Below are 15,609 nucleotides of genomic sequence, written 5' to 3'. Positions count from 1 at the left end.
CATCATGTTGGAAAAGGTATTGTTTGTCACCAAACTGTTCCTGGATGGTTGGGAGAAGTTGGTCTCTGAGGATGTGTTGGTACCTTTCTTTATTCATGGCTGTGTTCTTAGGCAAAATTGTGAGTGAGCCCACTCCCTTAGCTGAGAAGCATCCCCACACATGAATGGTCTCAGGATGCTTTACTGTTGGCATGACACAGGACTGATGGTCGCGCTCACCTTGTCTTCTCCTGACAAGCTTTTTCCCCGGATGCCCCAAACAATCGGAAAGCGGATTCATCAGAGTAAATGACTTTACACCAGTCCTCAGCAGTCCAATCCCTGTACCTTTTGCAGAATATCAGTCTGTCCCTGATGTTTTTCCTGGAGAGAAGTGGCTTCTTTGCTGCCCTTCTTGACAACAGGCCATCCTCCAAAAGTCTTTGTCTCCCTGTGTGTGCAGATGCACTCACACCTACCTGCTGCCATTCCTGAGCAAGCTCTGTACTGCTGGTTCCCCGATCCCACAGCTGAATCATCTTTAGGAGACGGTCCTGGCGCTTGCTGGACTTTCTTGGTCACTCTGAAGCCTTCTTCACAACAATTGAACCACTCTCCTTGAAGTTCTTGATGATCTGATAAATGATTGATTTAGGTGCAATCTTACTGGCAGCAATATCCTTGCCTGTGAAGCCCTTTTTGTGCAAAGCAATGATGACGGCACGTGTTTCCTTGCAGGTATACATGGTTGACAGAGGAAGAACAATGATTCCAAGCACCACCCTCCTTTTGAAGCTTCCAGTCTGTTATTCAAACTCAGTCAGCATTACAGAGTGATCTCCAGCCTTGTCCTCGTCAACACTCACACCTGTCTTAACAAGAGAATCACTGACATGATGTCAGCTGGTCCTTTTGTGGCAGGGCTGAAATGCAGTGGAAATGTTTTTGGGCGATTCAGTTCATTTGCATGGCATAGATGGACTTTGCAATTAATTGCAATTCATCAAATCACTCTTCATAACATTCTGGAGTATATGCAAATTGACTTTAATTTATATTATATTTGTGTCATTCTCAACTTTTGGCCACGACTGTAGATACTCATTGGCTGGTAGCCAAGTAGCAACAAACAGCACAGCAACACAGAGACTAGTCTGGAAGTAACACCTGCAATTCCTCGAATCATGAGTGAGGAAGAAACTCAAATCTTTTCAGATTATGGTCATTAATATTAACAGAACATTTAGATTATGGTAATTCATACTAACAGAACATTTAGATGATGGTAATTCACATTAACATAACATTTAGATTGTGGTAATTCACATTAACATAACATTTAGATTGTGGTAATTCATACTAACAGAACATTTAGAATATGGTAATTCAGAGTAACAGAACATTTAGATGATGGTAATTCATACTAACAGAACATTTAGATTGTGGTAATTCATATTAACAGAACATTTAGATGATGGTAATTCATACTAACAGAACATGCAAATCAAGGGTGCAATGATATACTTTATTTCCTCATAATTCTGATGAGCACTATGAAGATGTTAGAATTACTGTCCACATTTCCAACAAGATGAGTAATGAACAGCAAAATCACTAGCCTGTCAATCTACTATAGAATAACTAGATGAGTAACAGACAGCTAAATCACTAGCCTGTCAATCTACTATAGAATAACTAGATGAGTAACAGACAGCTAAATCACTAGCCTGTCAATCTACTATAGAATAACTAGATGAGTAACAGACAGCTAAATCACTAGCCTGTCAATCTACTATAGAATAACTAGATGAGTAACAGACAGCTAAATCACTAGCCTGTCAATCTACTATAGAATAACTAGATGAGTAACAGACAGCTAAATCACTAGCCTGTCAATCTACTATAGAATAACTAGATGAGTAACAGACAGCTAAATCACTAGCCTGTCAATCTACTATAGAATAACTAGATGAGTAACAGACAGCTAAATCACTAGCCTGTCAATCTACTATAGAATAACTAGATGAGTAACAGACAGCTAAATCACTAGCCTGTCAATCTACTATAGAATAACTAGATGAGTAACAGACAGCTAAATCACTAGCCTGTCAATCTACTATAGAATAACTAGATGAGTAATGAACAGCAAAATCACTAGCCTGTCAATCTACTATAGAATAACTAGATGAGTAACAGACAGCTAAATCACTAGCCTGTCAATCTACTATAGAATAACTAGATGAGTAACAGAAAGCTAAATCACTAGCCTGTCAATCTACTATAGAATAACTAGATGAGTAACAGACAGCTAAATCACTAGCCTGTCAATCTACTATAGAATAACTAGATGAGTAACAGACAGCTAAATCACTAGCCTGTCAATCTACTATAGAATAACTAGATGAGTAACAGACAGCTAAATCACTAGCCTGTCAATCTACTATAGAATAACTAGATGAGTAACAGACAGCTAAATCACTAGCCTGTCAATCTACTATAGAATAACTAGATGAGTAACAGACAGCTAAATCACTAGCCTGTCAATCTACTATAGAATAACTAGATGAGTAACAGACAGCTAAATCACTAGCCTGTCAATCTACTATAGAATAACTAGATGAGTAACAGACAGCTAAATCACTAGCCTGTCAATCTACTATAGAATAACTAGATGAGTAACAGACAGCTAAATCACTAGCCTGTCAATCTACTATAGAATAACTAGATGAGTAACAGACAGCTAAATCACTAGCCTGTCAATCTACTATAGAATAACTAGATGAGTAACAGACAGCTAAATCACTAGCCTGTCAATCTACTATAGAATAACTAGATGAGTAACAGACAGCTAAATCACTAGCCTGTCAATCTACTATTGAAAACTACAGTAAACTGAGAGGAACCAGGCTGTCTCCAGGTCATCAAAGTGGTGTATGACGCGCTGACAAAGCCTGCTTTCCGTTGTCTATGCATTTCTTGTTTGAGATACTGTAGCAACAGTTGTACCTCTGAATCTGTATGCTGTACCCATGTGATAAACAAGATACATAACATACTGTAAACAACCAACCAATTTAATTCCACTAAATTCTAGAAATTCACCTATAGACCGATAAGCATGACCAATCAAATGTGTTTACAGTACTGTGCAAAAGTTTTAGGCAGGTGTGAAAAAATGCTGTTAAGTAAGAATGCTTTCAAAAATAGACATGTTGATTATATTTATCAATTACCACCCTTTGCCTTCAAAACAGCATAAATTATTCTAGGTATATTTGCACCGTTTTTGAAGGAGCTCGGCTAACCACGGTTGTTCTGTGGATTTAGGCAGCCTCAGGTGCTTCTCGCTCTTCATTCCCAGACAGACTCGATGATGTTGAGATCAGGGCTCTCTCACTTCCAGGACTCCTTGTTCTTCTTCACGCTGAAGATGGTTCTTAATGACTTTCGCTGTATGTTTGAGGTCGTTGTCATGCTGCAGAATACACTTGGGCCAATCAGATTCCTCCCTGATGGTATTGCATCTTTTATTGTTTATTATTATTTTGTACCTTTTTAATTAGGCAAGTCAGTAAAGAACATATTCTAATTTACAATGACGGTCTAGGAACAGTGGGTTAACTGCCTTGTTCAGGGGCAGAACAACTGATTTTTACTTTGTCAGCTCGGGGATTCAATCTAGCAACCCTACGGTTACCGGCCCAATGCTCTAACCACTAGGCCACCTGCATGATGGATGCCTGTACTTCTCAGCATTGAGGAGACCGTTAATTCTGACCAAATCCCCAACTCCATTTGCAGAAATGCAGCCCCAAACTTGCAAGGAACCTCCACCATGCTTCACTGTTGAACCTCCACCATGCTTCACTGTTGCCTGCAGACACTTGTTTGTGTACCGCTCTCCAGCCCTTCGGCGAACAAACTGCCTTCTGCTACAGACAAATATTTATATTTTTCAATCATCAGTTCACCTGCTGCTATTTTTCTGCACCCCAGTTCCTGTGTTTTTGTGCATAGTTGAGTCGCTTGGTCTTGTTTCCACGTCGGAGGTATGGCTTTTTGGCCGTAAGTCTTCTATGAAGGCCACTTCTGACCAGACTACTCAGTAGATGGGTTTACCAGGGTCCCACTGTTTTCTGACAGTTCTGAGCTGATGGCACTGCTGAACATCTTCTGATTGTGAAGGGAAGTAAGCATGATGCGTCTTTCATCTGCTGCAGTACGTTTCCTGGGCCGACCAACTGCGTCTACAGTTCTTCTTTGTGCTTCTTCAAAAGAGCTTTGACAGCACATCTGGAAACCCCTGTCTGCCTTAATGTCTGCCTGGGAGAGACCTGAGAGACCTGTCTGCCTTAATGTCTGCCTGGGAGAGACCTGAGAGACCTGTCTGCCTTAATGTCTGCCTGGGAAAGACCTGAGAGACCTGTCTGCCTTAATGTCTGCCTGGGAGAGACCTGAGAGACCTGTCTGCCTTAATGTCTGCCTGGGAGAGACCTGAGAGACATTTACATTTAACATTTACATTTAAGTCATTTAGCAGACGCTCTTATCCAGAGCGACTTACAAATTGGAGACCTGTCTGCCTTAATGTCTGCCTGGGAGAGACCTGAGAGACCTGTCTGCCTTAATGTCTGCCTGGGAGAGACCTGAGAGACCTGTCTGCCTTAATGTCTGCCTGGGAGAGACCTGAGAGACCTGTCTGCCTTAATGTCTGCCTGGGAGAGACCTGAGAGACCTGTCTGCCTTAATGTCTGCCTGGGAGAGACCTGAGAGACCTGTCTGCCTTAATGTCTGCCTGGGAGAGACCTGAGAGACCTGTCTGCCTTAATGTCTGCCTGGGAGAGACCTGAGAGACCTGTCTGCCTTAATGTCTGCCTGGGAGAGACCTGAGAGACCTGTCTGCCTTAATGTCTGCCTGGGAGAGACCTGAGAGACCTGTCTGCCTTAATGTCTGCCTGGGAGAGACCTGAGAGACCTGTTTGCCTTAATGTCTGCCTGGGAGAGACCTTGCTGATGCAGTATAACCACCTTCTGTGTTGTTGCTGTACTCAGTCTTGACTTTTGACAGGAAACTGTCTTCAGCAACCTCACCTTGTTAGCTGAGTTTGGTTGTTCCTCACCCAGGTTATTCCTCCTACACAGCTGTTCCTGTTAATGATTGTGTTTCAACCTACATAATGAATTGATGATCATTAGCACCTGTTTGGTATAATTGGTTAATAATACACCTGACTATATGCTTACAAAACTCATGACTTTGTGCAAGTGCACCTAGAAGAATTGATGCTGTTTTGAAGGGAAAGGGTGGTCACACCAAATATGGATTAGATTTAGATGTTTCTTCTGTTCACTCACTTTGCATTTAATTCATTGATAAATATAATCTATTAACATGTCTAAAGCATTCTTAATTTACAGCATTTTTCCACACCTGCCAAAAACCTTTGCACAGTACTGTACATTGACTGGTATTGCCATCAGTTTTATTAATTGGCTTTTCTATTTTTTTTGCGGCCAAAAGCCGGCTATCGGAAACCCTAGCTCACACATACCACAGACAGACACACACTTTCACACAAGCGTAACAAGCCTTAATATACAGACAGTGGTGTTACAGTACGCTGTTTATTAATCCAGACAGTGATTCTGCAGTAGCCTCATCGTCCCATAAGTCTTGCCAGAGCAGAAATGCTGCATTAAGCTCATCACAGACAGCTATGGTTGCAGACAGTGGTTGGTTCTCTATCATCAGATACAGACAGTGGTTGGTTCTCTATCATCAGATATAGACAGTGGTTGGTTCTCTATCATCAGATACAGACAGTGGTTGGTTCTCTATCATCAGATACAGACAGTGGTTGGTTCTCTATCATCAGATACAGACAGTGGTTGGTTCTCTATCATCAGATACAGACAGTGGTTGGTTCTCTATCCTCAGATACAGACAGTGGTTGGTTCTCTATTATCTATGTTCCTCAGATATAGACAGTGGTTGGTTCTCTATCCTCAGATATAGACAGTGGTTGGTTCTCTATCATCAGATACAGACAGTGGTTGGTTCTCTATCATCAGATATAGACAGTGGTTGGTTCTCTATCCTCAGATATAGACAGTGGTTGGTTCTCTATCATCAGATAAAGACAGTGGTTGGTTCTCTATCCTCAGATTTAGACAGTGGTTGGTTCTCTATCCTCAGATTTAGACAGTGGTTGGTTCTCTATCATCAGATATAGACAGTGGTTGGTTCTCTATCCTCAGATATAGACAGTGGTTGGTTCTCTATCCTCAGATACAGACAGTGGTTGGTTCTCTATCATCAGATACAGACACTGGTTGGTTCTCTATCCTCAGATACAGACAGTGGTTGGTTCTCTATTATCTATGTTCCTCAGATATAGACAGTGGTTGGTTCTCTATCCTCAGATTTAGACAGTGGTTGGTTCTCTATCCTCAGATTTAGACAGTGGTTGGTTCTCTATCCTCAGATTTAGACAGTGGTTGGTTCTCTATCATCAGATATAGACAGTGGTTGGTTCTCTATCCTCAGATACAGACAGTGGTTGGTTCTCTATCATCAGATACAGACACTGGTTGGTTCTCTATCCTCAGATACAGACAGTGGTTGGTTCTCTATTATCTATGTTCCTCAGATATAGACAGTGGTTGGTTCTCTATCCTCAGATTTAGACAGTGGTTGGTTCTCTATCCTCAGATTTAGACAGTGGTTGGTTCTCTATCCTCAGATTTAGACAGTGGTTGGTTCTCTATCATCAGATATAGACAGTGGTTGGTTCTCTATCCTCAGATTTAGACAGTGGTTGGTTCTCTATCCTCAGATTTAGACAGTGGTTGGTTCTCTATCCTCAGATTTAGACAGTGGTTGGTTCTCTATCATCAGATACAGACAGTGGTTGGTTCTCTATCCTCAGATATAGACAGTGGTTGGTTCTCTATCCTCAGATTTAGACAGTGGTTGGTTCTCTATCCTCAGATTTAGACAGTGGTTGGTTCTCTATCCTCAGATTTAGACAGTGGTTGGTTCTCTATCATCAGATACAGACAGTGGTTGGTTCTCTATCCTCAGATATAGACAGTGGTTGGTTCTCTATCATCAGATACAGACAGTGGTTGGTTCTCTATCCTCAGATACAGACAGTGGTTGGTTCTCTATCCTCAGATACAGACAGTGGTTGGTTCTCTATCCTCAGATACAGACAGTGGTTGGTTCTCTATCCTCAGATACAGACAGTGGTTGGTTCTCTATCATCAGATACAGACAGTGGTTGGTTCTCTATCCTCAGATACAGACAGTGGTTGGTTCTCTATCCTCAGATACAGACAGTGGTTGGTTCTCTATCATCTCTGTTAGTTTTAGTCATTTTGCAGACACTCTTATCCAGAGCAACTTACAGTAGTGAGTGTATACAATACATTTTCATACTGGTCCCTCGTAGGAATCAAACCCATAACCCTGGCGTTGCAAGTGCCATGCTCTACCAACTGAGCCACAGCCACTGAGCAACTCTGCCTCAGATACAGACAGCGGTTGGTTCTCTATCATCAGATACAGACAGTGGTTGGTTCTCTATCATCAGATACAGACAGTGGTTGGTTCTCTATCATCAGATATAGACAGTGGTTGGTTCTCTATCCTCAGATATAGACAGTGGTTGGTTCTCTATCCTCAGATACAGACAGTGGTTGGTTCTCTATCATCAGATACAGACAGTGGTTGGTTCTCTATCATCAGATATAGACAGTGGTTGGTTCTCTATCATCAGATATAGACAGTGGTTGGTTCTCTATCATCAGATACAGACAGTGGTTGGTTCTCTATCATCAGATATAGACAGTGGTTGGTTCTCTATCATCAGATATAGACAGTGGTTGGTTCTCTATCATCAGATACAGACAGTGGTTGGTTCTCTATCATCAGATATAGACAGTGGTTGATTCTCTATTATCTCTGTTCCTCAGATACAGAAAATGGTTGGTTCTCTATCATCTCTGTTAGTTTTAGTCATTTTGCAGACACTCTCTATCATCAGATATAGACAGTGGTTGGTTCTCTATTATCTCTGTTCCTCAGATACAGACAATGGTTAGTTCTCTCTTAGGCTTGGGAGGTATACCATATATACCGGGGTATTTGGAAAAATCGAATTAGAAAACGATTAGAATATTTGTTGCTACTTTTAAAGTGTTGTGCACCATGCGCTAGAGATCTAATTACAGTATGGAATTCGTAATTAAATGTTTGCCAGCTAGATATCTTGTAGCTATTAAGATAACTGACTAAAATATGATAAATGTTCTGCAGTTGTGGATTTGGTTTGCTATTTTACAGTGTCGTAGCTATTTAGCTATCTAGCTAAGTGGTTAGCGTCTTCCAAAATCAATCATTCACTTGGTAACAGCAGAGAATCCCCTGGGTCAAGGGGGAGAATCCCCTGGGTCATCAGCCTTGATGTCTAAAATTAGTTATGTGTGTGCCGCAAAATGTGAGTAGCATTTTTGAGTTAATTGTATACTTGTATAGTTTAGGTCAGACACTATAAAATACATTCTCTATGGGATTGTACATGTACTCGTTAGCATTGCTAAACCTTTTGATTACAGATTATCAATGGGGTTGAAAACAGCGCCCCTTGTGTTCAGTGCCGGTAGTACTGAATATCCCGGTATGGCACAAAGTCGGTATGAAGGTATGACAATCTGGATACCGCCCTAGCCTAATCTCTTTCATCTACATCAGAATGTTGTTGATGTTATTATATTGGAAGGCTGTGTAAGTGATGTCACTGTGGAGGGGGTTCCATTTAACACAGAAATATAACATAAAATAACATGACATTAACTGGCCCCTCTCTCTCTGTCTGTCTGTCTGTCTGTCTGTCTGTCTGTCTGTCTGTCTGTCTGTCTGTCTGTCTGTCTGTCTGTCTGTCTGTCTGTCTGTCTGTCTGTCTGTCTGTCTGTCTGTCTGTCTGTCTGTCTGTCTGTCTGTCTGTCTGTCTGTCTGTCTGTCTGTCTGTCTGTCCCTCCATAGCGGAGTTGTTTGAAGTCAGAGGTGAGGTGCAGGGTTGTTTATTAACCTGTATGAATAATAAATGTCTGTCCCAATTTAGCTAGTTATTATTAGTGTACATTTCCCCATCAATGTACATAGCAATAGTAACAGTGTGTGTCTGTGCGTGTGTAGGCCAGCGTGTGTGTAGGTTGGATCGGGGCCGGCCCTGCTATAAACTGGCATATTTTTCTGACCCTGGACGGCGGCTCAGCTTCCTGGAGGCGAGGCTAGCGTGTCGCCGTGACGGAGGGGAGCTGCTGAGCGTTGAGTCACCGGCCGAGCAGCGAATCATAGAGCAGCTTGTCACTGAGCTCCGTCCCTCCGACGGAGACTTCTGGATTGGCCTACGTCGTAACCATGGTGACACGGAAAACGTTGACGACTGTCCCTCACAGTACTACTGGACCGACGGGAGCCTCGCCTCCTTCAGGTGGGTCTGCTCTAAGCCCCGCCTCCATCAGGTGGGTCTGTTATAAGCCCCGCCTCCTTCAGGTGGGTCTGCTCTAAGCCCCGCCTCCATCAGGTGGGTCTGTTATAAGCCCCACCTCCTTCAGGTGTGTCTGCTCTAAGCCACACCTCCATCAGCTGGGTCTGCTCTAAGCTACGCCTCCTTCTGTTTACATGGAATAGTTCATATAATAATAGACAGTGGTGTGTAACTTTACGTATGTGTGTTACTGTGTGTGTTTGTTCCTGCGTGTGTGTTAGGAACTGGCACTGGGACGAGCCGTCCTGTGGTTACGAGGTGTGTGTGGTGATGTACCACCAACCGTCCGCCCCGCCCGGCCTCGGAGGACTCTACATGTTCCATTGGAACGATGACAACTGTGACACCAAGAACAATTTCATCTGCAAGTACACTGCAGGTACACACACACACACACACACACACACACACACACACACACACACACACACACACACACACACACACACACACACACACACACACACACACACACACACACACACACACACACACACACACACACACACACACACACACACACACACACACACACACACAGGTGATAGTACACAGCAGGTACCCCTCAGAGCCTGGTTCCTCTCTACCCAGTACAGCCAGTAGAGGACTAGTCACCCCTCAGAGCCTTGTTCCTCTCTACCCAGTACAGCCAGTAGAGGACTAGTCACCCCTCAGAGCCTGGTTCCTCTCTACCCAGTACACCCAGTAGAGGACTAGTCACCCCTCAGAGCCTGGTTCCTCTGGTCTACCCAGTACACCCATTAGAGGACTAGTCACCCCTCAGAGCCTGGTTCCTCTGGTCTACCCAGTACAGCCAGTAGAGGACTAGTCACCCCTCAGAGCCTGGTTCCTCTCTACCCAGTACAGCCAGTAGAGGACTAGTCACCCCTCAGAGCCTGGTTCCTCTGGTCTACCCAGTACACCCATTAGAGGACTAGTCACCCCTCAGAGCCTGGTTCCTCTGGTCTACCCAGTACACCCATTAGAGGACTAGTCACCCCTCAGAGCCTGGTTCCTCTGGTCTACCCAGTACAGCCAGTAGAGGACTAGTCACCCCTCAGAGCCTGGTTCCTCTGGTCTACCCAGTACACCCATTAGAGGACTAGTCACCCCTCAGAGCCTGGTTCCTCTGGTCTACCCAGTACAGGCAGTAGAGGACTAGTCACCCCTCAGAGCCTGGTTCCTCTCTACCCAGTACAGCCAGTAGAGGACTAGTCAGCCCTCAGAGCCTGGTTCCTCTGGTCTACCCAGTACAGCCAGTAGAGGACTAGTCACCCCTCAGAGCCTGGTTCCTCTCTACCCAGTACAGCCAGTAGAGGACTAGTCACCCCTCAGAGCCTGGTTCCTCTGGTCTACCCAGTACAGCCAGTAGAGGACTAGTCACCCCTCAGAGCCTGGTTCCTCTGGTCTACCCAGTACAGCCAGTAGAGGACTAGTCACCCCTCAGAGCCTGGTTCCTCTCTACCCAGTACAGCCAGTAGAGGACTAGTCACCCCTCAGAGCCTGGTTCCTCTGGTCTACCCACTACAACCAGTAGAGGACTGGTTTTTCCTAGCCACTGTGCTTCTACATCTGCACTGTTTGCTGTTTGGAGTTTTAGGTTGGGTTGTTGTGACATCTTTGTTACATCTGCTCATGTTAAAAGGGCTTTATAACTGATTGATTGTGTTGTGTTCCAGAGAAGGCTCCTGAACCCTCCCCCAACACTGCACACCCAGGTAACAACGCTACTTAAAGTGTCTGAATATTCATGGTGTTAATGAGGTCTGAATATTAATAGGTACACTACATGACCAAAGGTATGTGGACATCTTCTCGTTGAACATCTCATTCCAACATCATGGGCATTAATATGGAGTTGGTCCCCCCTTTACTGCCAGAACAGCCTCCACTCTTCTGGGAAGTCATTAATATGGAGTTGGTCCCCCCTTTGCTGCTGTAACAACCTCCACTCTTCTGGGAAGTCATTAATATGGAGTTGGTCCCCCCTTTACTGCCAGAACAGCCTCCACTCTTCTGGGAAGTCATTAATATGGAGTCGGTCCCCCCTTTGCTGCTGTAACAACCTCCACTCTTCTGGGAAGTCATTAATATGGAGTTGGTCCCCCCTTTGCTGCTGTAACAGCCTCCACTCTTCTGGGAAGGCTTTCCACTAGATGTTGGAACATTGCTGCTATAACAGCCTTCACTCTTCTGGGAAGGCTTTCCACTAGATGTTGGAACATTGCTGCTATAACAGCCTCCACTCTTCTGGGAAGGCTTTCCACTAGATGTTGGAACATTGCTGCTATAACAGCCTTCACTCTTCTGGGAAGGCTTTCCACTAGATGTTGGAACATTGCTGCTATAACAGCCTCCACTCTTCTGGGAATGCTTTCCACTAGATGTTGGAACATTGCTGCTATAACAGCCTCCACTCTTCTGGGAAGGCTTTCCACTAGATGTTGGAACATTGCTGCTATAACAGCCTCCACTCTTCTGGGAAGGCTTTCCACTAGATGTAGGAACATTGCTGCTATAACAGCCTCCACTCTTCAGGGAAGGCTTTCCACTAGATGTTGGAACATTGCTGCTATAACAGCCTCCACTCTTCAGGGAAGGCTTTCCACTAGATGTTGGAACATTGCTGCTATAACAGTATAGATAGATTTAACTAAATTACTATGTATATACTGTTGAAGTCGGAAACATTACATACACTTAGTTAGTCATAAGTCATAAGTATAGTTAGTCATAAGTCATTTTTTCAATCACTCCACAAATGTCTTGTTAACAAACTATAGTTTTGGCAAGTCGGGTAGATGACACAGACAGATTATTTCACTTATAATTTACTGTATCACAATGGTCAGAAGTTTACAAGTTTAACTAAGTTGACTGTGCATTTAAACAGCTTGGAAAAGTCCAGAAAATGATGTCATGGCTTTAGAAGCTTCTGATAGGCTACTTGCCATCATTTGAGTCAATTAGGTGTGTACCTATGGATGTATTTCAAGGCCTATCTTCAAACTCAGTGTCTCTTTGCTTGACATCATGGGAAAATCAAAAGAATTCAGCCAAGACCTCAGACCTTTTTTTAAAAGACCTCCACAAGTCTGGTTCATCCTCGGGAGCAATTTCCAAATGCCTGAAGATACCAAGTTCATCTGTACAAACAATAGTATGCACGTATAAATGTCATGGGATCATGCAGCCGTCATACCACTCAGGAAGGAGATGCATTCTGTCTTGTAGAGTTGAACGTACTTTGATGTGAAAAGTGCAAATGTCCTCTGGTCTGATGAAACAAAAATGCAACTGTTTGGACATAATGACCATCGTTATGTTTGGAGGAAAAAGGGTGAGGCTTGCAAGCCGAAGAACACCATCCCAACTGTGAAGGACGGGGGTGGCAGCATCATGTTGTGGGGGTGCTTTGCTGCAGGAGGGACTGGTGCACTTCACAAAACAGATGGCATTGTGAGTTAGAGAATTATGTGGATATATTGAAGCAACATCTCAAGACGTCAATCAGGAAGTTAAAGCTTGGTCACTAATGGGTCTTTCAAATGGACAATGACCCCAAGAATTCTTCCAAAGTTGTCGCAAAATGGCTTAAGGACAACAAAGTCAATGTATGGAGAGGCCATCACATAGCCCTGACCTATACCAGCTCTGTCAGGAGGAATGGGCCAAAATTCACCCAACTTATTGTGAGAAGCTTGTGGAAGGCTACCAGAAACATTTGACCCAAGTTAAACAATTTAAAGGCAATGTTACCAAATACTAATTAAGTGTATGTAAACTTCTGACCCACTGGGAATGTGATGAAAGAAATAAAAGCTGAAATAAATCATTCTCTCTACTACATTTCACTTTCTTAAAATAAAGTGTTTATCCTAACTGACCTAAGAATTTTTACCAGGATTAAATGTCAGGAATTGTGAAAAACTGAGTTTAAATGTATTTTGCTAACGTATATGTAAACTTCGAACTTCAACTGTATGAGTTTAGAGAGATATTGTCACGACTTCCCCCGAAGTTGGCTCCCCTCCCTGTTCAGCGGTCGTCGTCACCGGCCTACTAACCGCCACCCTTTTTCTTTTGTCTGTTTTGTTATTTTGTATTAGTTTCACCTGTGACCTTAATGAGCTTCCCTATTTAAAGTACGTGTACCCGCCCTTGTTTTGCGCAGAAACTACTCCAACCTCGGCCAACAGCTCCGCCCCCCCGCAGCTACTCGCCCAAGCCTCTCCAGGTACTCCTTTACCCAAATCCAGATAGCAGATGTTCTGAAAGAGCTGCAAAACCTGGACCCGTACAAATCAGCTGGGCTTGACAATCTGGACCCTCTATTTCTGAAACTATCCGCCGCCATTGTCGTAACCCCTATTACCAGCCTGTTCAAACTCTCTTTCATATCGTCTGAGATCCCCAAGGATTGGAAAGCTGCCGCAGTCATCCCCCTCTTCAAAGGGGGAGACACCCTGGACCCAAACTGTTACAGACCTATATCCATCCTGCCCTATCTATCTAAGGTCTTCGAAAGCCAAGTCAACAAACAGGTCACTGACCTCCGCGAATCCCACCGTACCTTCTCCGCTGTGCAATCTGGTTTCCGAGCCGGTCACGGTCAAGGGTTCAATTCTCGGGCCGACTCTTTTCTCTGTATATATCAATGATGTTGCTCTTGCTGCGGGCGATTCCCTGATCCACCTCTACGCAGACGACACCATTCTATATACTTTCGGCCCGTCATTGGACACTGTGCTATCGAACCTCCAAACGAGCTTCAATGCCATACAACACTCCTTCCGTGTCCTCCAACTGCTCTTAAACGCTAGTAAAACCAAATGCATGCTTTTCAACCGATCGCTGCCTGCACCCGCATGCCCGACTAGCATCACCACCCTGGATGGTTCCGACCTTGAATATGTGGACATCTATAAGTACCTAGGTGTCTGGCTAGACTGTAAACTCTCCTTCCAGACTCATATCAAACATCTCCAATCGAAAATCAAATCAAGAGTCGGCTTTCTATTCCGCAACAAAGCCTCCTTCACTCATGCCGCCAAACTTACCCTAGTAAAACTGACTATCCTACCGATCCTCGACTTTGGCGATCGGTCATCTACAAAATTGCTTCCAACACTCTACTCAGCAAACTGGATGCAGTTTATCACAGTGCCATCCGTTTTGTCACTAAACCACCTTATACCACCCACCACTGTGACTTGTATGCTCTAGTCGGCTGGCCCCTCTAGTCGCCAGACCCACTGGCGCCAGGTCATCTACAAGTCCATGCTAGGTAAAGCTCCGCCTTATCTCAGCTCACTGGTCACGTTGGCAACACCCATCCGTAGCACGCGCTCCAGCAGGTGTATCTCACTGATCATCCCTAAAGCCAACACCTAATTTGGCCGCCTTTCGTTCCAGTACTCTGCTTCCTGTGACTGGAACGAATTGCAAAAAATCGCTGAAGTTGGAGACTTTTATCTCCCTCACCAACTTCAAACATCTGCTATCTGAGCAGCTAACCGATCGCTGCAGCTGTACATAATCTATTGGTAAATAGCCCACCCACTTTCACCTACCTCATCCCCATACTGTTTTTATTTATTTACTTTTCTGCTCTTTTGCACACCAATATCTCTACCTGTACATGACCATCTGATCATTTATCACTCCAGTGTTAATCTGCAAAATTGTAATTATTCGCCTACCTCCTCATGCCCTTTGCACACAATGTATATAGACTCCCCTTTTTCTACTGTCCTACCTGGTTAAATAAAGGTGTTCTCAACTAGCCTACCTGGTTAAATAAAGGTGTTCTCAACTAGCCTACCTGGTTAAATAAAGGTGTTCTCAACTAGCCTACCTGGTTAAATAAAGGTGTTCTCAACTAGCCTACCTGGTTAAATAAAGGTGTTCTCAACTAGCCTACCTGGTTAAATAAAGGTGTTCTCAACTAGCCTACCTGGTTAAATAAAGGTGTTCTCAACTAGCCTACCTGGTTAAATAAAGGTGTTCTCAACTAGCCTACCTGGTTAAATAAAGGTGTTCTCAACTGGCCTACCTGGTTAAATAAAGGTGTTCT

General features: G+C 43.9%; 1 protein-coding gene across 1 annotated transcript; it reads left to right on the top strand.

The window, feature by feature from the left end:
- Window positions 1–8,662: 8,662 nt before the first annotated feature.
- On the top strand, window positions 8,663–11,251 carry LOC124024155 (layilin-like; the record flags this gene model as incomplete). The annotated part of the gene is made up of 4 exons (XM_046338150.1): window positions 8,663–8,684; window positions 9,179–9,476; window positions 9,755–9,912; window positions 11,213–11,251. Coding segments are annotated over exons 1-4 (517 nt in total), but the record flags the coding sequence as incomplete, so codon positions are not given.
- Between the last annotated feature and the right edge of the window lie 4,358 nt (window positions 11,252–15,609).

This window comes from Oncorhynchus gorbuscha, unplaced genomic scaffold, assembly GCF_021184085.1.
Source record: "Oncorhynchus gorbuscha isolate QuinsamMale2020 ecotype Even-year unplaced genomic scaffold, OgorEven_v1.0 Un_scaffold_1749, whole genome shotgun sequence".
Taxonomy (NCBI): domain Eukaryota; kingdom Metazoa; phylum Chordata; class Actinopteri; order Salmoniformes; family Salmonidae; genus Oncorhynchus; species Oncorhynchus gorbuscha.
This window is presented reverse-complemented; position numbering and strand designations above follow the sequence as displayed.